Genomic DNA, 22,944 nt, shown 5'->3' on the forward strand with positions numbered 1-22,944 from the left:
TCATCAGTCTGTCATTTCAGTCATGCGCAGAACAAACTGCAATCTCACCACCATGGAAGTGTGACTCCCACTTGGACCAGAGAGGAGACAAGTCAAGTTAAAAGTATGTATCATACCGGAAATATATCTTACCTTCAGAATAATTTGAGAAAAAATGAATAGACGCCAAATAAGTTTTGCGTAGTGTTAGCTTTTGGTATTTTTAGATACTTTTTGTAAATATTGTTCAAATTTTTCTTCAACAAAAATAGCTTTACGTATATGTGATGAAAATTTGGTGGTTTTACGAGAAATGTTGGTTTGTGCGTTTTACTTTGAAACCTTTTTACCGGAAGTGAAATACTTACATTCGACTTGAGTGACAACGGCAACAGCGAGCTCCAAAGGAGACGCTCCGGCAGGACAGCGATGGGACGAATCGATTTTTAAACCCAAACAAATCGATCTACAGCCCGGAGTCAGATACGAGTGATGAATAAGCGATAGTTTTTGTGTTTTATTTTGCTTCGGGGTTTATTTTTTTGTGCCCGCTTCAAAGCGAAAGCGGTAGAGCGTAACTTATCGGACTAGTTCCACCCGGGGAAGGAAGTTTGCTGTGGCGAAGGAAACATCGTAGGAAACCGGGGAGGGACAAAACATCCCGACATGGAGGACTCCGGGTCGGCCCTGGAGAAGAATGTGGCTGACCTCACGGTGATGGACGTGTATGACATCGCTGCTGTGGTTGGCCAGGAGTTTGAACGCATCATTGACCAGTATGGCTGCGAGGCTCTGTCTAGGCTGATGCCCAAAGTGGTGCGGGTGCTGGAGATCCTGGAGGTGATGGTGAGCCGCTGCAGCATTAGCCCGGACACCGAGGAGCTGCGGCTGGAGCTGGACAGGCTGCGGCTGGAGCGGATAGACCGGCTGGAGAAGGACAAGAAGCACAGACAGGTCTCACACCGCAAAGCAACACAAACTGATCAGTGTCCGTCACTCAGATCCGGGTTCAGTCAGTCGGTGACAGCCAGCTGGTTTATTAAAAACTTAACAACGGCACCAGGTCTGAATCTGTGTTTTCACCCGAGCGGCGGACCTATTCTTTACTTACTTAAAAATATAAAATATCCTGCAAAGGTTACTCAGGGCAGTAATCGCCAAACCACACTAAACATATCCAAATATATGTAAATATTTCACTAAAAATGTAAAATAAGTAAAAATATGTGCACCACACTATAATAATAGTGATTAAGTCAAGCTTATGAATGAGATTAACCTTTAAAAGTGCACCTTTTAAAAGATAAAGCGTTGTGTTTGGAGTTTTTATCGTATTGACTTGATTATGTATTGATTTTACCAATACAACTGTAAAGGTCATGCCTTTGTAATATCAGGGCCACTAAAATAACTAATTATACACTTTGGAAATGTACTGAAAACGTCACTTTTAGTTAAGCTGCCTTAAAAGTACACATTCCAAGTTCTGGATTGAAAATGTTACTCAAAATAAGTGTGTATTATTGGGAAAAAGTGTTTCTTAGAGACATTTTACTAAGCCGATAACGAATTTAATGGCAGCGACGCGTCTCATGACAGTTGGGACGGTCTATGGAACTGGAAACCTGCACATCTTGAAAGGCTCCATCAAAGCTGAAAGGTATAAACAGGTTTTAGAGCAACATCTGCCCCCATCCAGATGACGTTTAACAACATACTGCATCTATTCCAACAGCATGGCTTCATAGTAGAAGAGTCCAGGTGCTGGACTGACCTGCCTGCAGTCCAGACCTTTAAACAACTGAAAACTGCCCAAACTACCAGTGATAAAGACCAGAAAGTCAGCGAGTACAACAATGACGCAAGCTGGTTTTCAGATTTCCAGCTGGAACATGGTCATTCCCAGCTCAGAGTTCTGACTCCTGAGGTAAATGCCGGTTGTTTTGGTTTGTGATGGGCTTATATCGTCAGTGAATTGATTCCCCCTTTCATACTCTGGGAGAAGGACATTAGTCCAGTTAAAAAAACCTAATGGAGCTTTAATCAGAGCTTGACTTGACTGTGCAGGTAAACTTACTGAGTTATTACAAAATTGCACAAACATACACCCTCAATGTGGATGTATACTTCTTAATACACCGCAAATGGTCTTTCCCAACCAAAGCGGGTTGGTCTGCCCCTTTATTCACAAGATTATGCAAACAGATTGTGTGGCAATTAATAGCCAAAGTATTGATTAACAAAAATATGCCACACAGTGGGTATTAATATTGAGGTCTTCTCTGTAATCTTGGCTGCTTCTATGAAATATTAGCCTCTCCTTGGGCCTCGGAGTTGTACTAAAACCATACAGGATGCGTAGAGAGGAAGTGTCTGTGAGAGCTAAATACAATCCAGTGAACTCCAGCATGGAGCTTCAGCTATTTTTGTTCACAAGTTGAGGAGGCCTGTGTTGAACAATGCATTGTGTGCTATTACATGGTTTTGATATAATCTGGAAAGTAGCTACACCGTAGCCCTTCAGATAGACTTTGTGGATGCATAGCATGAAATATATCCATCTGATACCTCAAAGAATATCAGTGTGAAGTTGTGTAAGATGGACAATACGAGCTCTCAAAATGTAAATGTTTTTATTTACTGCGTAGACGCAAGTGTGAGGATGGTCTGTTGTTTTTAAATCAGCCTGGCAGTCGGTCCACTCAGAGCTATAAAAAAAGGTTCAGACGTCAGTGTCTCATGACGGTGACTGAGTCGGTCGTAGACTGATTAACCGCGTCTCGTGACTGTGATAAATAGGATGTTGTGTCACCGGTGTCTTGAGGTCGGGAAAGTGAGGCATATGTGCAGTTTGAAGTATCAGTGTTTTTCTTAATGAATTTACTTTACTTAAAGATTTTATTTCTCACATGCTCACATGAAATGTCCTGATATGCTGTGGTACCAACGGGCAGTACAACTTGGAGCGATTAAGTTTAATTTTGCAGGAAGGGACATCCCACAATGGGTGGGCACGGGGTAAGAGTGCTGGAGGAGTCCGCCTTTCCCCTTATATTTGTTCTTGGATACTTTACCAAACTTGTTTTGCGAAACACCTCGAATCCCATCGTCAAAAATATAATCACGACACGGTGCAAACCTGGACGATGCTTTATCTCCGTACAGTCCCACATGGGGACATCCATACTCCAAGCCAGGGAGAGCAGACTGGGCGTTCTGCATGGGATCTGTGTTTACCCCAAACAAACAGCATGATGTCATTTGAAGGAATTAGGCAGGAACTTTGTTAGAGTGTCTCAAAATAATAGTCCAGCAAAGCCTTTAAAATCCAGCTCTGGGTAAATGGTGACCCAAGGACAAGTCGAGCAAAGCTGCCACCTCGGAAAAAATTGAAGCCCACACGGAAGCAGTAAAACACCCGACTGAAACTGTTAGGATAAATGGTTAATGCGAACACTTTAATGGTAACGCACCAGCAATATGTGCACAGTGTAATGAAGAGAAGGGGACATTTTATCATTGTGTATAGCAGTGCAGGAAAGATGAAACCTACTTGGATGGAAAAGATTATTTTAAGGCTTGATCATAATGAGCACAGCTATGTAAAAAAAAAAATATGAACAGCTGGTGAGGGATGTGAGTCTTCTGCTTGCTGAAAAAGACCTAAAGTAACAAGACAGATCAGGCAAATGTCAATATCTTTACTTGTAGAGAAATGAACTTGGATACTGAAAGGGAACCGGGACACCTGGGGGCCTGGGGGGGGCGTTTACAGCTGTTGGGATAAACCCTGACTTGTGGTCGAAAAGAAAATATTGAAATATGGGAGATTATATACGTCTGTGATGGTCTGTTGTTTTTGTTTAATGACTTAGTAATGAGAAAAATGCAATAAAACACATGTTATTTAAAAAAAAAAAACGATGAAATTCTTTCTATAAAAAGGAGTATCAAAAGAAATAAATGTATATTCACAGCTCTGTGGAGTCCTTCTGTTTACACACACGCCATAGTTACACAACACTAAAACAACATCACAGGATTTGATTTTCTAACCTGTTCATCTGCCGAGCAATTTAAGATGAATCGTTTGGTGAATTGATGATTCTTCAGGTTTGAAAAAGGTAAAAAAATGTCACATAACATTCAGTTAGTGTCATGTAACACCAAGAAAAGCTCCAAATGGGAAAGAAAATGTGATAAAGCACCTCACTTGTTGACAAAAAAAAGCTGCTGATTGATTTTTTTTTTTCTTTTTTTTTTTTTCTTTAAACAAACTGATCATTTTTACAGCTCAAATATGCACGTGTCACCGTTTTAAAGTAAAATATCCAGCCTGCAAATGTAGTATTCTGCTGTTATTATAATTAGACAGCTTGTCACTTAATCAACAGGAACCTTCATTATCAAACCCTTTAAACAATCCTTTTGTTGTTTATGTGTATATTTCATAATTTTTGGTTTGTTTCACCCAAAAAAAAAATGTATCTAAAACAGACCAAAGGAAACACTGACAATTAGTCATTTTCAGCTTTAACATCACAAACAAAAAGTCAACAAACACAGAGCCCCACGTCTTAATTCAGACTGCAGATAGATGAACAAAATAGCCAGATAATCCACTTCAAAACATTCAATTAACGGAAGAAAAGGATTTGTTTCCCCTCCTGGTTGTGTTCCAGTTCACATGAGATAAAAAGTGGAGCCACAGATTGTTCTAATTATCCACAGAGATTATGAACGTCAGCTGTAGCAGCTTTTTGTGTCATTCATCTCTTGCCTTGTTGCTGTCGATGTGGCGTTTGCTCAGCGCTCCTCACGGCGCTCGGAGTCATTTGCGCGCTCGATCCGTGTGCGACAGAATCCCGATCCCAGAGCACAATGGAGGTTCTTCTCCGCACGCAGGCGGGCGACTAATGCAAGGACGGACTAAATGAGCGCAGCAACGAACAAAGAAAAAAATGCAGCTGCCTCCACGCCAGAAATGCTGAGCAACTACGAATGAACCCAGCTGGACACCTACAAGTGATTCCTCCAATAATCTCTGAGGTTAAAACTCAGAGATTATTGAAATCTGTTTAGATTAAATATATTGCACCTATTCTCAGCATTCATGTCCAAAAACCTGCCGAATCGCACAAATTGCAATGTTGATTTTAGTTATTTATACCTGTTTTTACCGGTAAAATAACCACTCAACTGTTAGTTACTTATTTTAACCTGTTTTTACAGAAAGATGGCAATTCTTCTGTTTTTATCGTTAATCTTCACATCAGTATTTGGTCCCAATTCAATCTAGATTATACAGTTTATTCTGAGGGAAAACCTGTCTCAATATTTACTCGCAGTCCTTAAAGCGATTATTGGTATATTTGAGCAGCGGCACCGCTCATAAGTTGCTGAAATTTAAAGATATCTTTGCCAGATCGTGTTACCGTGGTGATGGACGCGGCCGGTAAATGTCCTAACATGTTTGTATGTGTCGTTTTAATCTGCGTACAGGAGCTGGAGCGGGTGGAGGATGTGTGGAGGGGAGAGGCCCAGGATCTGCTCTCCCAGATATCCCAGCTGCAGGAGGAGAACAAACACCTCCTCTCCAACATGCCGATCAAAGACTCGATGAACGAGGAGGACCTGCAGAGACCTGAGGGTGAGGGCACGTGCGCTGGGGGCAGAGTTGTTGCTCTTTAGATGCTCAAGCTGTTGTATCGTCTCTGGGAAATATTGGTAACGTAGACGCCGCCGGTTTTTATGGATGCTTTGGTGGAGACATTGGAAATTGGGCATTTTTTTCATGCATACGCTTAGATATGGAAATGCTCATTATTTTTCTTGCTGAGAGTTAGGTCACGGGGGGTTAACTTAGTTTAGGATGAGGACTGAAAGTATTGTTATCTTTTAAATGAACATGTCATTCATCCATCCAGAGAGACATACAGGGCCCGTTGCAAAGATAAAGGGACGGCTGCAGCTTCAGTGGAGAAGGTTGTTGTCTTATTGGAAGCTGGATTTCACTCGGTTACATTCAGGATCTTAACGTGCACAGCTGAGTTGAGTTGTGAGTGATTACAGCTCGACTTGGCCGTTTAATTGGACCGTCCTTGTTCCAGTAGTTGCTAATTTGCACGTCTGACACTGCGTCCGACTGTCTCTGTGGGACATCACGGTACATGTAAGTACAGCTGAATTCACTGCACCGACGTCGTCTTTAAGCAAATTTAATGGTCTGATTTTGTCAGATGGGGCTGCAGCCTCTGTATCTACAGCCGCTGATCTGGGTGTGTTAGTCCGGCTTTAAGAAATTCCATTTAAGCCAGACTTTAGTGTTTACATGCATTTTAAATTTGTGGTTTTTGGTCTGACGGACACAAAAAAAAAATCCTCTTTTTCTAAAGGCTCCTGTAACAGCTTCTCTAGCTGTCGGAAAAAGTTCAGGAGCAACACGTGTCTTAAAATGAGAATTTATCGTCGGATCGGAGTTTTGTTTCGGCCTACTCTGTGACACGAACGGGTCCAACAGTTTAGATTAACTTTATAGACAATATAAGATCATTTTAGATAAAAAAAAAAATCAGACAAATTTGTGCCTAGGCGTGAGGAGGCAGTCATTTTCATGTAGACAGTTGGGCGACAGTAGCAGGAAGCGTAGGTGTAGAGTTGTCCCGACACAAATTGGAACATTTTGTATCGTTGTGGCCATCTCTGCCTAAAGTTCCTGTTATCTCTTCTTTGAGGCCTGGGTCTGCCCCGAGGCCTCATTCATGTTTGAAACACCTTCCTCAAGAAGGCATCTGGATGGCTTCCAGACTTAAAGCCCAAAGCGCCTCAATTGCTTCCTTTAAATTTGGAGGAACAGCGACCCCGTGTTACACGGGGAAATCCTCACTTTTCCGGCTGAGGACGCTCAACGAGGCCGTTGAATGCCACACATTCTGCAAAAAGCGAAGATACAAGCACCTCCAAACAGCTTACAAAGAGAATCTGTGACAAACCCGAAGTGTGAAAATGTTCAGATGCAGTTTTCTTGGCTGATATTCGGGCAGCTGGTGGAGACTTTCAAACAAAACGTTTCCCAAAGCATCAAGCTACTATTCAAAGTGTCTGATTCCTGATGTTTTGGAGGGATAAAAAGTCTAATTTGCCATTGCACATTTTCAAATTATCCCAAAGAAAACCGCAGAAGTCTCAAAGGCAATATTTATGAACCTGAGAGTAGTACATCCGAAACATGCTTTAAATTGAATTATTTCGACAGATTTGATGGAAATTAGGTGAAAAATGTCTCTACGTTTGTACAGAAAGTTGGGTTTGTTACTTTTGGAACGTTTCACATGTCTCAGTTTTGCACGCCGTCTCACAAAGAAGGCTTTCTCTGTGTCCTACGGGGCGAGCCAGCCATGTTTCTTTCGTGGTGTCACACAGAGGCCACAGTCTAACCCGACCCACTGCGGACAGACCAGCCTCAGTGCACGGGCACACCTGCAAGACTGGCACACAAATCAGGGGGGGTGACCCCTCTGTGCCAGTAAACGCTGATAATCAAATCAAACGTTTTCTCATCTGAAAAATGAAGCTCGTTTTTTGTGGACACTCAATGCAGCCCCGTGCGCTCCACTGTTTGTGGTTTCCAGGCATGACGGAGATTGAGAAGCAGGTGATGATGAAGCTGAAGGAGGTGGTGGACAAGCAGAGAGACGAGATCCGAGCGAAGGACCGCGAGCTGACGCTGAAAAATGAGGACATAGAAGCAGTAAGGCCACACAGGCTGTTTTGTTTGCCCTTATTCAAATCTGTGGTTTTACATATCAGAACATAACCAAAGGAAAGAGACTCTGGTCCTTGACAGGTCTTAAAACGAGGTAAATGACGTGTCGCTCGTGTCGTTATTTGTGCACCAAAACCTAAGAGAGACCCGCCTGAGAGGGCACAATCGCCCCTCTGTGTTACCTGCTCCTGCAGCTCCAGCAGCAGCAGTCCCGCCTCATGAAGATCAACCACGACCTGCGGCATAAAATCTCCGTGGTGGAGGCTCAAGGGAAAGCGCTCATCGGGCAGAAGGTGGAGCTCCAGGCTGGCGCTCAGGCGCAAGCGCAGGAGGTCGGCGCTCTTCGGCAGGAAGTCGCACGCTTGCGGGAGCGGCTTCAAGGAGAGCTGCCCGCCCAGAACCCAGAGGAAGCCCAGCCTCTGCCCCCATCACCTGCAGAGGTAAAGCACAACAGGGGGAAAAAAAACTCTAAAATCGGGATATTTTAGATGTGAGTATAGATATTTCTGACCCACTAACATATTTGCTCTTAGATGAGTTGAGTGCAAAAAAGTCTCATTTTGAAATAAAATCAGCCTTTCTATTGATTTTAAAGGACTATATACAACAGACACATTTGTACTATTAATTAGATCTAGAGATGCAAAGATGCACTTTTTTGGGTTCTAACTAAATATTAACTAATTCTGCAACAACATTTTAGCTTAAAGTTTAAATTGTCGTTGTAAGAAAGGCCTTTTAAAGAGAATCCGAAGCTGATGTCGCACGTCAGGGTTTATTTGAATGCCATATTGCGTTTTCGATCACTCTGAGGCTCTTTTGTTTGTACAGACCCTGAGTTCAAGCTTCAGGATAGCGTTTTCTACGCTCAAAACTGTAGGATCGGCCTCTAAAAATGATATTTCAGTCCATTTTTTTAAAATCTTCATAACCAAATGTTCAGCATATTTTTCTACTGCAAGTAAAAAAAACAAATCTCACTTTTAATGAGTTTTGATATAAAAATGACATCCTTCTCCTCAGTATAGTGACTCATAAAGTAAACACATGGCGGCTGAATCTTTTTGGTTGTATTATAGGTTGTTTACTTTAATAAATCAGCCAAAAAATGGGGTGGGATATCAGCACAATACCAGTTGGTTGATTAGCTGATTTTGCATTCATCAGAGTTATTCAGTTACTCCTGGAAAAGTCCACCTTCTGTACTTCTCTGTGTCTTCTCTTCTTCATCAGATTTGACCCATTTTTAGCCAAACGAAACAAAATATAACCTGGTAACAACGGCCTTCAAACAAGGGGGTAATGGTAGAGCAACGTACAACTCAACATATCTTCACATTCTTTATATTCAGCGACATCAGTCCCATATCTGGTAAATTACTGACACGAGGGTCTGAGCCCGATACCAGCATTGGAGGAAAAACGTCCTTCAGTATGTAGCAAAAAAATTCATTTCACTTTCATCAACTGGTTAATCAGTCGACTTGCTTCCTAGTTTTTTGTTTTCCTCCATGAGTATGAAATAAAATGGTAAAATACCAGGAGAGTAGCTCAGCATGAGCGAATGAATACCCATGTGACATAATCCTGATGAGACTTCTTGATCCCGCTGCTCATTTCAGACCCTGAAGGTCAGTTATAACTGAAGGTGCCTTTTTCTTTCTACTCTTAATCGATCAATACCTCCTGTTCAACATTTTCGGCTGAGTTTTAATGAAATACTTGTGAATACATCCCCTCGACCAGCAAAGTTCTCCTGCCGCGATGCATCTTAAGCCAAAAGCCCGAATCAAAGGTTCAGTGAAGCTATAATAAAGTGTCTTTTACTCCCACCAGCGTGCTAAAGCTGCCGCAGTGGTGTTGGGGGCTGAGGGCTGGTCAGACAGACCCGACCCCTGTGAGCTGATGCCGGGCGGGTTTGATTCTGCCCTGTGGCCCCCGTCCGGTTCCTTCGGTGCAGAAGGACACGAGCACGAGGAGGCCGAGGACGAGGCCGTGTTGCTTTGGGTAATGCAGAAGTGCAAAGTTGGCAAAGCAGAGTGGTGTGATTACCCGAGTCTAACGTGAAACCTCCCAGAGGAAGAACGGGTGGAGACGGCGCACTAACACCGTGACCCCAGAGGAAGCGCTGGTGTCTGCATGGCTGTGTGACGACTAACAGAGTGTCAGAGGGGGTTTTCTCCTCGGCCAACTGGGTGAGACTCTCTGGATGACTGCATTGACGGCCCTTCTAAATATAAACCGCTGTGACCGCTCGGCCTCTAACAGCACTTAAAGTTGTCCTTCCGTGCACTGTGATTGTGAAGCACTGACGGCGTAAGTGCTGGTTTTAAAGTCCAACTGAAATTAAACTATAGGCGGGGAGAAAGGGAAGATGAATTTGAACCGGTCTGATGTCTTTGAACAAGTCTAAAGAAAATAAAGCTCAGCGGTCAGAATAAAAAGAAAGATCTGACCATTAAACTGAAAGAAAGGCCGATACAGCTCAGCTTCACCTTCATCTGAGGCGACTGAACTGTATATATGCAGAACTGTGTGCTCCACGTGTGCGATCTGTTTCTGTTCAACACTAAAACATGACATAAGATACCCAGCAGTGGAGAATAACCGGCAAGTTCTTCCCTGTATCCTCACATCAGGCACAGCCAGCCTCTATGTTTTGATTCTTCACTTTGAATAGGCCAATGTTGACTGAAATGCACGTAATACAATATTGATAAGAACAGTTGGAAATTTTTTTTTTTATTTTTTTTATTTTTTTTTTTTTTTATGGAGATTCAGTGAAATAGATGCAAAAGCCAGTCTCTGCTGATGCCTGATATTTAAAGACTGAAATATTGACATATGCTGTTGATGATGGATGTGATGATATCTGGATTTGATTTGAGAAAACACACGGCTGTTCGTAAACTAGTGGTGGTCGTGCCGGTGGCTGTGTCCGTCTTTCTTCCCCTCTCAGCCTTATTTATGGCAGGTGATGAAAACTATGACATAAACCCTTTTTTTAGAGCATCGGACCACTAATTATTAACAAACTGACAAAAATGTGACACTCAAACATCATTTACACGAGCTAATTGTGAAACTGAAAGGCAAAAAAAGGTCCAGATTTGAATTCATTCTACTTTTAATGGGACAGTTATTGTGTATTTTCCTGAAATCAAAAAGAAACTCTTGGCCTTTTAAAAGAACAAAACATTACTTTTATCAGCTAAAAGGTGTGATTTCAGTTGGACGTTATGTGTAGAACAGGTTTGGTTTTCCACAGTGCATGAGTGACTTGAATGAGTTGCACGTGTTTCAGGTGTTTGTCTTTAGCTCTCGATGACTGTGCTGAGTTACAAAACAAAAAAAAAACCTAAGATCGAGTTTGAGTTCAAAGGAGGGAAGGGAAAACTAAACTAAACGTATTGGAACAAGGGCCAGTGTCTGACTTATAGTTCAACATTTGCCACCAGGAGGCGATGTGCGATGAGGACATGCCTGCTGTGTTCCAATATTTCACAAAGGTATCCTCACACCCTCCCCCCTCCTTCCTCTTTTTTTCTACCCCCCCCCCCCCTCCTCCCTCTGGTTTAGTTTACTCTGTGTGTGATGCTTTCCTCTGTCGGCAGGAGGCCCTGTGCGAGGAGGAGTCGGGCAGCCTGGACCCAAAGGACCCCAACAGGCCCCGGTTCACCCTACAGGAGCTGAGGGACGTCCTCCATGAGAGGAATGAGCTCAAAGCCAAAGTGTTTCTGCTGCAGGAGGAGCTGGCATACTACAAAAGGTACTGATGGTATCAAAAGCATTTCAGTCTGAAGACATAAAATAGGATTTTTTTTTTTTTCATAATGACGGGAAAACTTTAGGTAAACTGCTTCCTTTTAACTGAAGATGATTTCCTTGGGCTAACTTTAAACTCTCTCCTGCTGTTGTAGAGATTCGGTGAAACAAGGAATCAAGCAGCCAAGCCCTCTTGTAATCTCTTAAAGTGGTCTTGAGCAATAGTTCTCCAGGCTTTCTGAAGGTCTTTCAAAGTTTTTCTTTGGACATTGGCTGCTTTTTCACTCGTTTTCAGTCTAGTTCTTGTGTTATTTTTGTTTGTTAAGCCACTTAAAACTGACCTATGGGGGCGGTCTGTGGCGTAGTGGGTACAGCAGACGCCCCATGTACAGAGGCTATAGTCCTCGCTGCAGCTGGCCCCGGTTCGAATCCCGCATCGGATGGCCCTTTGCTGCGTGCTATTCCCCCTCTCTCTACCCCCTGCTTCCTGTCTCTCTTCACTGTCCTATATAATAAAGGCATAAAAAGTCCCAAAAAATAATAATAAAAAAAACTGACCTATGAATCATTCAAGCTTTAAAAAGGCTCCCAACTCGAGGAATGAACCAGTGTTGTGTCGACACATAATAGACAACTTAGCAAAGAAACAGTTTTAAATTGTATCTTTAGGCACTTTGTCACCAGCAGCCTGTCACAAAGACACATCATTTGTTCCCATTTCTTTAGTTTCATCTATGAAGGCCATCTATGAGCTTGTTGCAGCATAAATGGCTGATGAGAACCTGTATTACACCAGTCAGGCTGAATCGCTGGTCCCAGCACAGTCCAGATTCTTCTTCTAAATACTTACAATAAAAAAAAAAAAAACTAATGGGAAAAAATATTGGAAGACGGTTGTTTGAACTAGATTGAATATTTTTGAATACTGGGCAGGTCGTCAATTTCAAACTATTCTAGTCGACTCTGGAGTCCTGGAGGAAAATAGATGTACCTTCAATAAATACGTGGATCAGTGACATGGCATCTTGTTGGAAAGACGGACCTATAAAACTAGAGGACGGGAAGAGGAGTTTGAGGAAAAGTGGTGGACTTGTTTATTTTATTTAGTTTTGCATGTGCTGTTTTTTTGCATTTTGTATTGTTTATTATTATCATTCTAATACAAATTTCAACTTTCTTTGCAGTGATGAAGCAGAGGATGAGATCGGGACTCCGTCTCCGTCTCCCTCCCCTGAACTGAGGACTCGCTCCCGTTCTTCTGCCCAGCCGGAATCTGGAATCAAGCGCCTGTATGTTCAACCCGAATGCCTGCAAACACACACCCAAACACTCCTGCAGAATCTGCTGGTTAAGAACGCGCACCTGTTCAAATCTTCATCTTTCCGATTAATTGAGTACAAAACAATGGCTTTGCATGCACTGGGAACAGCCTCATTTCTCTTTTGGTCTGTGCATGCTCCAACATTTGCCTGTTACATGCTTGTTTCTGGGGCTATTTCAGGCTGGCAACCTTACCTTTGTTACAGGCTTAATGTCTCATAACAATACTGTCCATTTCTATGTTTAATTCTGCCGTGAAAGATGAATTCATTGCCTTCTGAAACGGGTGAAAGCAGCTAGAAGAATGTTTCGGCTTTATCCAAAAAGAAATAATGGACTAACTGCCATTGATTCGAGGTGGAAACGGCCCATTCACACACCCACTTCCTGTGCTTGTCTGGCTGTGGAAACAAAGGGTGAAAACATGTCCTGCGTTTTAAATCCTAAACACATTAACAACATGTTCCAATTATTCACCCCGACTTGTCTGTGAGGAAGTGAAGATCCCCGATTTAAAAGCTGCAGTTTAAATCTAAGAGGTGAGAAAATGTGTTATACAATAGGGAAAATTAGATAATGTCCCATCTAGCATGTCATTTTTCAAAGAAAATGAGCCAATGTGAGAAGTGGAGCTGCAAACAGCTTTCATACATCCCAAAGACGCAGCTTGTTGCTCATATAGCTTTGGGTTTAATCCTGTTGAATGTGTCTTATTTACAAGATAGTCACGCTCGATATGTATCATCTTCTTCTGTAGCTTTTATATAACCGTTGTGCAGTAAAAAAAGTGCAACATTTCCTCCTGTGCAGAGTCGCATGTTGGGAAAATACTAAAAGCATAAAACAGCTGAAGTGGAAATCCCCTCATTAGAATTCTGTGAACTCCTGGCATCAGATATGTTCAGTTTACTAAAATGAACCGATTTCTATTCATTTCTTCTTTTTTCTTTTTTTATAATTTAAACAAACATTTGACAATGGATTCTCTGTTTGAATTACTGCCATCAGCAGCCATGCTGCATGCTTGTTTAAAACGCAGTAGTACAACTCACTTAATTCTCCATTCATTGAAAAGATGAACGCGCTGTTTTTAGCACATTCGGAATGTTTAAAAATGTGTGTTAGTATAGAATCATAGGTTTGTACAGAACTGATCAATAGACCCGATCCAGTCCTCATTTCGTTATATTTCCTTTCAAGCAGCCAGACTTTCTCATAATCTCTTAAAGTGGTCACAGTTCTCCAGGCTTTCTGAAGGTCTTTCAAAGTTTTTCTTTGGACATTTGCTGCTTTTTCACCCATTTTCAGTCAAATTCTTGGGTATTTTTGTTTGTTAAGCCACTTAACTCTGACCTATGGATCAGTCGAGCATTAAAAACGGCTCCTAACTCAAGGGATGAACCGGTGTTGTGTCTGCACATAACAGACAACTTAGCAAAGAACCAGTTTTAAAGTATCTTTAGGCACTTTGTTACCAGCAGCCTATCACAAAGACACGTCATTTTTTCCCATTTCTTTAGTTTCATCTATGAAAAACCCCAAAGATAACACAGTTTGACAGACAGAAAATAGGATTTCTGCAGCAACAAGGTGATTCCCAAAGAGCTATTAGCTGAAAACTTGGCATATCTCAGCATGGTGTGCAGTGTGTCCTTAAAACATTTGAGGAAACTAGATAAGTAGAAGTGTCAGGCCTAAAAAACTATCTACAGCAGATGAACAGTATCTGAAAGTGATGTCCTTAAGAAAGAGGAAAACATCCAGCAAAGACCCGACACAGGACCTGAGAGATGCATCTGGACCTTCAGCTGATCCATCTACTGTTGGCCCAAGCCTCATCAGAAATGGTCTCCATGGAAGGGTGGCTGTCAAGAAGCCGTTCTTAAGGAAGGGAAACAGAGAGAAAAGGCTGAGCTGTGCCAAATGACACAAGAAGTGGACTGAAAATCAGTGGCAGCAGGTCTTATAGAGGGATGAATCCTCCCCAGAGCCCCGACCTCAACATTATTGAAGCAGTGTGGGATCATCCTAGCCTAGCAAGCCAGACCCGTACAGCAAAAAGCTGTACAGGGCCCCGGCAAATTCCATTTGTGGCCGCTAGGTGCGTCTAGATTTCTAGGCTAGGATCATCCTGACAGAGAACGGAACAAAAGGCAGCCGACATCCAAAGAAGAGCTTTGGGATGTCCTTCAAGAAGCCTGGAGAACTATTCCTGATGACTACTTAGATTCTACTTGTTAACTCTCTAAATCCTAGTCTGATTCAGCATCCACTGGAGTTCAGTCCTACAGGAACATCTTTGCACTCTCTGATTATATTGCTCAGGTTTCATTGTTTCCAGTTAGTCATTAAACCACAACGTGACGAAACCGTCTCGAGTTTTGATCCTAATAAATTCTCTACTTCTGGCCTCAGGTCGTCCAAGTGAGGCTGCTTTATAGTTCAATCCATATTGTATTTCCTGTCCCTGCAGCTTTTATCTCCATCATAGATTTCCTGAGAATAGAGTGCATCATTTACTCACACCGACATACTGACAGTGTTTCATTCTGTTTTCTGAATGAACTCTGGTCTGACTTGTGTATTTTCAGTTGTAATGAGTTGTGGGTCAAACAGGTCAAAGGTTGACGTGGTCCCTGTCTCCGCCCCCCCCCTCCCTCCTCTGTGTGTCTCCACCTCTGTGTAACAGGATCTTCACAGCCATAATGCCGATGGTGGCGGCTGGTTTGATCCCAGATGACCCCACTTTACAGCCAATCAGACGCCTCATGTCGCTTGTATGACTCCATATTCGTTTGGCTTCAGTCTGTCACCGTCTCAGCTAACAGCCTCCACCCCACTTGCATGTGCCGGGGTTGGCTTTCTTTTCGCACCTTCGTAGTATTCTGATTGGCTGATTGTTGGGGCTGTCTGTGGATCGTTGAAATCAGCCAGTCAGAATAGATCTTTAGTCTGTCGACTCATCTTCTCCCTCACTGACAAACCCCCACAACTCACAAAATAATTCACAAACTAAAGCACTTTTAGCTCATAGCTCCTGATTAAATGTGCCGGCCCTGGTCATAAAGAGGTGAGATTCTGAATAAAATGTAAGAATGGAAACTCATGCAAATCATTTAAACACAGAAATTTATCAAGACAACTTGTCTGATGTGGCACATTTTGAGTTTGATGGCATCAGAAAGCTGTTAACGTCTCCTTTTAGCAAAGTTTTTAAAAGGGAAAAGACGGGAATTTCACCAGTTTAACAGTTCAGAGCTTCCTCTGTCGTATTTTGTCTCTTTATAATTTTCTAAATACTTTAAGTGGGGGCAGTTTAGGACTTGGACTCTTTTACTACAGAGCTGCCCTGGTGAAAAATTTATATACTTTACTGCATTTCAAATATATTCACATTTTTATAGTGTATTTCCACAAAAGTGAACTACCTAGAAATATATGAGAAGTTTGCTAATGTCACACTTTTCACACACTTGAAAATAAACCTACTATAGTAAACTTTACTGGGGTATATTAAAATTAAAATACACTTTAAGTTAAAGTTATCTGCTGTTTATATTGTTTCATATTTTTTTTAAACTATTTTTGCACTGAAAGCGTTTTGTTTTTTTAGGTATATTTTAATATCTCAAAATTTATAAACCCAATTTTAGTTGCACTTTGTATTTTCAACCCATAAAGTAAAAACAAAGTATAATAAGATGTTTTACAGTACAGAAATGTAACTGATCAACTATATAAGGACACATTAATGAGATATTGTTTTTGAATTAGTTGCTTTTTTGCAATACATTTTTTATCATCCTTATAAAACAAAGTAAGTAAACTTTATTTTACTATTTTATTTATACTATTTATTTAATAATATATTTAATTAAATATACAATATTTAATTAAATATATATTAATTATATATTTAAATTAAATAGGGATATAATATTCATCTATTATATAATATTTTTTATTTCATAATATTTATTTATTTCTAATATTTTTTTATATACTATTTATTTTTTTAAGTTGGTGCATACACAGCCATGTACTGTAAGTATACTTTAAGTTGTTCTACTTTATCGCACAAAAGTACAATAAATACACTTAAAATTCTGCTTTTCTACTATTTAATTACAACTAAAATATATTTAACACAAAACTAGTTGTTCCAAAACAGTTAACTTCAAGTTAACTAATCGTCACCACGGATTGGTCTGACTGCAGGTACAATGAAATATAATTTCCTATACTTAGCATATTCATTTTTCACCAGAGTAAGTTGTTGTAATATGGTTTGTGTTGCTGAAATTAGCACAGTTTCCAAAAATAAAGTCGGGACAGTTTTTCCCTTCAGTTCAGTCCAATTTAGGCCCTTTTCAGACACGACAACGCAACATTAATGGATTTTATCTCTCTGTTAACCAGTTCTTTATCACTTTTCTGTTAATGTTCCTCCTGTTCATTGAGACATGACTTTTAAAAGTCACTCAAAGAGCCACGGTGCACACCATATTTGTTGAAGCTTATTGAACAGTCTGTGCTAAACTGGTGAGAGTCCATCTGCACCACAGAAGCCCTTTGGATGTTAGAAACACGGTCCCTGCACAGTCACCACTGTTTACACCATACAAACCTCTGGAACCCTTTTGGAGTTAGTTTTCTCATTAAAAAAAAAAAAATTAAATCCTTTCAAGCTAACAAACGTGGAGTATTGTGTTAAACAAAACCATGATGGATTGGAACTGGTAAGAATTATTGATATATGATCAGAAAGAGACACTTTTAAGCAGCTTTCTCCTGTTCATTTGACTCTGATTTGAAAAACCAACTCTGCGGAAGCTAAGTCTCTGTCTTCACTCGGTCCTCCCGAGTCCGATTTCAATCTGAAAATGTTCTGGAAAAGCACCAAGAGGGTAATTCACACATGACACCGAGATGTCCAATTGCCACAGGATGATTGAAAGAAGTCTGTGGGTGAAAAGGGGATTTAAAGGTGACATATCATGCACTTTTTTTTTAACAATTTGACATCATTTTCTGAGGTCTTGTTGAGATGTATGAGACAGGCTTTGGTCAAAATACTTGTTGGTTTAAGCTCAGTTGCTCTTGCTCCATTGATCCCAGAGGGAAATAGTTTAGCAGTGTCGCTTTAAGTTAGCAGCAGATGCTAGTAAACAATGCTTTCTCATCAACAGAAGTTGGTGTACGTCATCTTCATTCGCTAAGCTGTTAGTTAGCTGCTGCTACAGGAAAAAAAAATATCGATTAAATAAACCATGAGGCATTATTACTCAGATACTTCCATCTGCCTGCACTGAAGTCTGAGAGTTGGAACTAATCCCTCTTTGTGGCTCAGTTTCTTCAACTGGGCCAAGTTGTTAAAACAGTCGGATGAAAAGTGGTTGCTGCACTTACAGTCTTTAATTAACTCTGCTGGAACATTACCCTCAAATATAGTTTATCCACTGGGAAGTCGCATGCTCCTCAGTACAGCCGACAGCAGAAGATTTCCACCAGAAGCTGGCTTCATCCGTCTAGCAGGGTGGATGTGAGTAGGCGGGGCTTAGTGGAGAAGGTGGAGTCAACTTAAGGAGTGACTTCAATTTGTGATGAAAATCAGAACGGCTCGTTAAATGAGGACCTTTCAAACAAAGAGGAACTAAAAGAAAAGCCTGGGTTGTGTTTTTTGGTTGTGACTTCAGACGCCCTAATATATGCTACCAGGAACTGGAAAAAGGGATTTTAACATAATATGTCACCTTTAAATAAAACGTTGTTTCAAGTTTCATTAAATTTTCCTCTTTTCGTGGCGAGTTTTAACTTTAAGCTGTGGGTGATGTGATGAACTGTGTTCCACCACAGAATTGAGTCTGTTTTTACACCAATGTCGCCAACATTCAGTGCTGCCTGTTTTCAGCCTCGTCCCTTATGTTGAGCTTTAATAATCCTCCAAATCATACGTGATGAAATGCGCACAATCTTGAGCTTTCTTCTGAAAATGTTGAAGGATGTGTTCATGCAGTCTCTCACAGTGCTGAACTCCCCCTGTTTACAGTTCAACTCATTTGTTAAGGTGTTTTGTTTTTTTGTTTTGTTTTTTTATTACCTCTTTCTTAAAGGGATAGTTCGCCTCTTTTGACATGAAGCTGTATGACATCGCATACTGGCAAAATACGATGTCATACGCTGCGTACTGTGAGCCGAGTTCCAGCCTCGTTTTGGCGTTGATGAAGGTAGTCCGGCTAGTTGGCTGGGGCCACAAAAATAAAGCGTCTTGCTTCTCAAAACAATATGCGTTCAAAAGAGTAATATATTTGCATCACAAAATCCTTCATCCAGAAAAAGTCAGACCTCACAATCGCTTGGCGCTATTTTCTCTTTCCAGTCGTATCACTCCGTGATTGCCACCTGCTGATAGCCGCACCTGTTGCGGTGTTTACTGTTCAGTCTGCACGGTCTACATAGCACGGTCTACATAGCACGCAGTGATACGAAGGGACAGAAAATGGCGCCAAGCGATTGTGAGGTCTGACTTTTTCTGGATGAACGATTTTATGATGCAAATGTATTACTCTTTTGAACGCATATTGTTTTGAGAAGCAAAACATTTCATTTTTGTGGCTGCAGCCAACTAGCCGGACTACTTTCGTCAACGCCAAAACGAGGCTGGAACTCGGCTCGCAGGACGCAGTGGGGGATAAGAAAATGTTAATATAAATAATATTGTTAATATGGGATTTCAGCTTCATGTCAAAAGAGGCGAAATATCCCTTTAAGCATTTTTGCCATAATCAACTTTTTCTCTAAACCAACTACCGGCATCAAATTCAAGTTGAACTCTCAGTTACTTTCAATCAAATATCGGGTTTAAATGATTTGCTGATCACTGCTTTTTGCTTTTTATTTGTGTCTCACACAGTGTCTCGTCTTTTTTGGAACAGGGTCGAGTTGAATTAAAACGCAACAAGTCGCACAATTTAACAGCGGCTGTTCTGTGTTTGGGGAAGTTTAAACATCGGGAGCAGATGCGCAAGGAAAAGATGGAAGCAGATTTGAAGTTCCACCAAAGTTCTCCTCATTAATTTGCCTAAATCACAGACAGTTCTGATGTGTTGCTGCTGTAAAATCCACCTTAACTCTTTAACACTGCTTGACATGCTTGACGCTGATTCGGGTGCAAACCCCGACACGCATTGGCGCCACCGTGACGTCTTCTCTCTTCTCTTTTTTTTCTTCCCAGGTTTAGTTTCTTCTCGCGTGACAAGCAGCGCGGGTCGCCGCGGAGCGCGCACCTCGACGCCGGCTTCGACTCGTGGGCGGCGAAAGACGGCGTGTACACAGAACAAGCCCAGGAGGCCTTACAGCACCTGTAGTGCGGACTTAAGTCACGTAACACTCCACGTCCATCGCTCCACCGCACACCAAAACCACCACTAAAGACTCACACTGCAGCTGAAATAGTATGCGCTTTCTGGTGAGGACTCCCAGAGAGAAGAGGACGTTCTGGAAGGAGCACAATAAGAAATAAAAAAAGATTGTTATTTAAAGACGTGAGAACAGCATTTCTCACTGAGAGGCTCATGCAGACTGTAGAGCTTTGAAAATGCCACAAAATGCTCCGTTTTTTTTTTTTTTTTACAGGATTCCTGTCCAAAAGAGATGGTAAACTCACGTTGAAGGATGCAGAGCAAAATGTGAAAAAGATTTCAAACCCCTCAAAAAAAACCCATACATTCACTTATGTTCCGCAGAAGCAGAAACGCTATGATTCTAATTTAATTTATTTAAAATGTCCGCTCTTCGATCCATCACCAGCCTCTTTCAGAATCATGCCGATGGAGGCCCGCGTGTAGAAAATGTTGCACATGACCACAGATGAGTTCCTTTAGAATCCACAGAGAGTGTTAAAGCGGGTCGGTGTGGAAGCCCATTTCTGCTCAGAAACTCGCACCAACGGATTGATTCAGCATCAGAACTCCAAGATGAAAATCATGAGACAGTAAGCCACACGTTTTACCTAAAACATCCTAAATTGAATTTATATTCCGTCATGAATGTTTTTAGTCTCCATAATTTAGATTTACAAGCTCATAAATTTGAAATAGTGAGTCATTACTTTGATTCAGCATCTGAGTCACTCAAATATGGTTTAATCCTCGCTTATTTTCTCAGAATTCTGAATCGTCCTACTTTGGAATTGGTATAAACCTTGTTTTTACTTCAGTAATTTATCATTTTCACCCGAGTTTAGCATTGTTGTTGCGTAGTATCGTCAGATTTTGTCCCTTTACGTCATAGCTTTGACTCAAGTCGTCATAACTCCCTTTACTCAGATATTCTTTATAGCTTTTACAGTATTTTTCATACTCTTTGGTCTCCTAACTCATGACAGAGTTCCCGTTTGGAGCGAGTAACGAGGCGGAGTGATATGTGATCAGATGATATATGAAAAAAAAAAAAAGGGCAAAAAGCGCCTGAAATGAGAGGGAACTTCTTAGTTTTTTCATTTTTTACGTATAAACTTATTTATTAAAGCCTTGACTGTAGTTCTGAGACTGGGCTGCGTTTCGTTTAATTGAGCATCTCTTAATGCCGACTTCTTTAATTCCTCTTACGTTGGACTTTGTCTCTGCAGTTTTTAGCATTTCCCAGCATCGTCATGCTTGATCATCGCGATTCTGACTCAGTAAGTTTTAGGACGTCACAGTTTTGACATAATTTGTGCTTTACTTTTCATTCTCGTCATTAGTTTACAAAGTTAGCTTCAATAAATCATCAGATTTAATGCGTGAGAGCTGAGATTGTATCTCATAATTCTAACAAAGTCCTTTTTATCAATATCCCATATTTCTGGCTTGATTTGACTTCTTTCTTTACCTTCTAACACGGTTTGACTAGTTTGTCCCAGTGTTGACATCATGTTGAGTTTGCTTTGCAAGATTTCTATATTTGAAATCATGTTTTTAAACCATTTTTTTCCCTTTGGAGAAATGGGATGCCATAAGAAAATTCTCGCTTTTCTCTGACTCGCATCTACAAAGAGATGAACACTACTTTTTACCTCATTAAATAAGGATGGATGGAGCGCGTCACAACCAGGAATACTCACTAAAATGTGCCCTTTTTCTTTGAATTTGAACAAATTGTGCACACATCACCAGCTGAACAAAGACACGTCATCGGCTTGATATTATTATTAAACTCAGACCTCGCAGCTTCCAGGATGCAATTTAATCACTTTAATGATCAATATTGTCAGTATTAAACCTAAAAAAAACCAGCTGCCTGTAAGATGCTGAGCACAGTTTTGACTTCAGAATACAAACCGCTCACCTTTTATATTTCCGATTAAATTCAAAATGTGTATGAGCGCCCAATCAGCTGATTTAAAGTTGGTTTCATTTGCACTTCTTAGTCTAGAAGGTGCTGTTTCTGTAGGATGACAGAAAAACGCTGACGTCTCGAGGAGAAGACACCGCGGCGATGTACTTAACCAGAACACGCTCTTTCATGCATCGTTCATGCCAGGCCTCAGACGTAAAAAAAAAAAAAAAGACTCAAAATTGTATTAAATATGTCTTTTAAAAAAGAAAATGCGACTTTACAGTTGCTGCTTGTGCTTCTAATGGCGGTGGCCCTTCATCTCCACTCCTCCAGAGAGGTGGAGTCAATTAATGTAAAATGACTAGAGCGCTATAAAAACTGTAAATACGAGTGTGTGAGTGTGTGTTGAAGCAGCTTCCCCCGTTTTACATGATCAGACCTGATGAAGAGAGCGTCGTATTGTGGAAGTCAAAAGGGACCTGCAGAAATCAGACGTGAAGAATGAGCTTAAAAGGGAATCGGGTCAAAACTGAGTTTTCACTCCACTTCTCTCATGTATGTCTTCTGAACCCCATGAAAATGGATATTTAAGAGATGATGAACAGATCACTGCTCTATTAAGTGCAAACATGTTTCTTCAGTAATAAAACTGTAATGTGTTTAAAGATGTTTTTGTTTTTAAATTGTGTCCCATTTGTTCATTGTCGCTAAAAAGAAACATGGTTTCATGGTTGGGTTTCTTTTGAAACCTAATCACATGGTTGGTTTTGTGGTGAAACGGTCTATTTTAAGAATTG

At 41.0% G+C, this 22,944-nt stretch overlaps 1 protein-coding gene across 5 annotated transcripts; it reads left to right on the plus strand.

The window, feature by feature from the left end:
* Positions 1-341: 341 nt before the first annotated feature.
* rilpl1 (Rab interacting lysosomal protein-like 1) lies at positions 342-22,812 on the plus strand. Of its 5 annotated transcripts, XM_075455196.1 has the most exons (10): positions 342-933; positions 5,482-5,629; positions 7,611-7,729; positions 7,939-8,184; positions 9,581-9,751; positions 11,203-11,253; positions 11,359-11,513; positions 12,694-12,798; positions 15,519-15,606; positions 20,064-20,154. In XM_075455196.1, the coding sequence occupies exons 1-10, from the start codon at positions 646-648 to the stop codon at positions 20,067-20,069; spliced, it is 1,377 nt and encodes a 458-aa protein (XP_075311311.1). In that variant the 5' UTR covers positions 342-645; the 3' UTR covers positions 20,070-20,154. The 5 variants fall into 5 exon arrangements, with proteins under 5 accessions (XP_075311311.1, XP_075311312.1, XP_075311310.1 ...); XM_075455197.1 differs by lacking the exon at positions 20,064-20,154 and having other exon boundaries at positions 15,519-15,612; XM_075455195.1 differs by lacking the exon at positions 15,519-15,606 and having other exon boundaries at positions 343-933; positions 20,064-22,812.
* The last annotated feature ends 132 nt before the right edge of the window (positions 22,813-22,944 follow it).

Source organism: Odontesthes bonariensis, chromosome 22 (genome assembly GCF_027942865.1).
Source record: "Odontesthes bonariensis isolate fOdoBon6 chromosome 22, fOdoBon6.hap1, whole genome shotgun sequence".
Lineage (NCBI taxonomy): Eukaryota > Metazoa > Chordata > Actinopteri > Atheriniformes > Atherinopsidae > Odontesthes > Odontesthes bonariensis.

Excerpts from the sequence above, each read along its gene's own strand:
- rilpl1 (XM_075455195.1), top strand. The coding sequence starts at position 646 with ATGGAGGACTCCGGGTCGGCCCTGGAGAAGAATGTGGCTGACCTCACG. Across the intron at positions 934-5,481 it reads AGGACAAGAAGCACAGACAG|GAGCTGGAGCGGGTGGAGGA; the intron begins GTCTCACACCGC and ends ATCTGCGTACAG. Across the intron at positions 8,185-9,580 it reads TGCCCCCATCACCTGCAGAG|CGTGCTAAAGCTGCCGCAGT; the intron begins GTAAAGCACAAC and ends TACTCCCACCAG.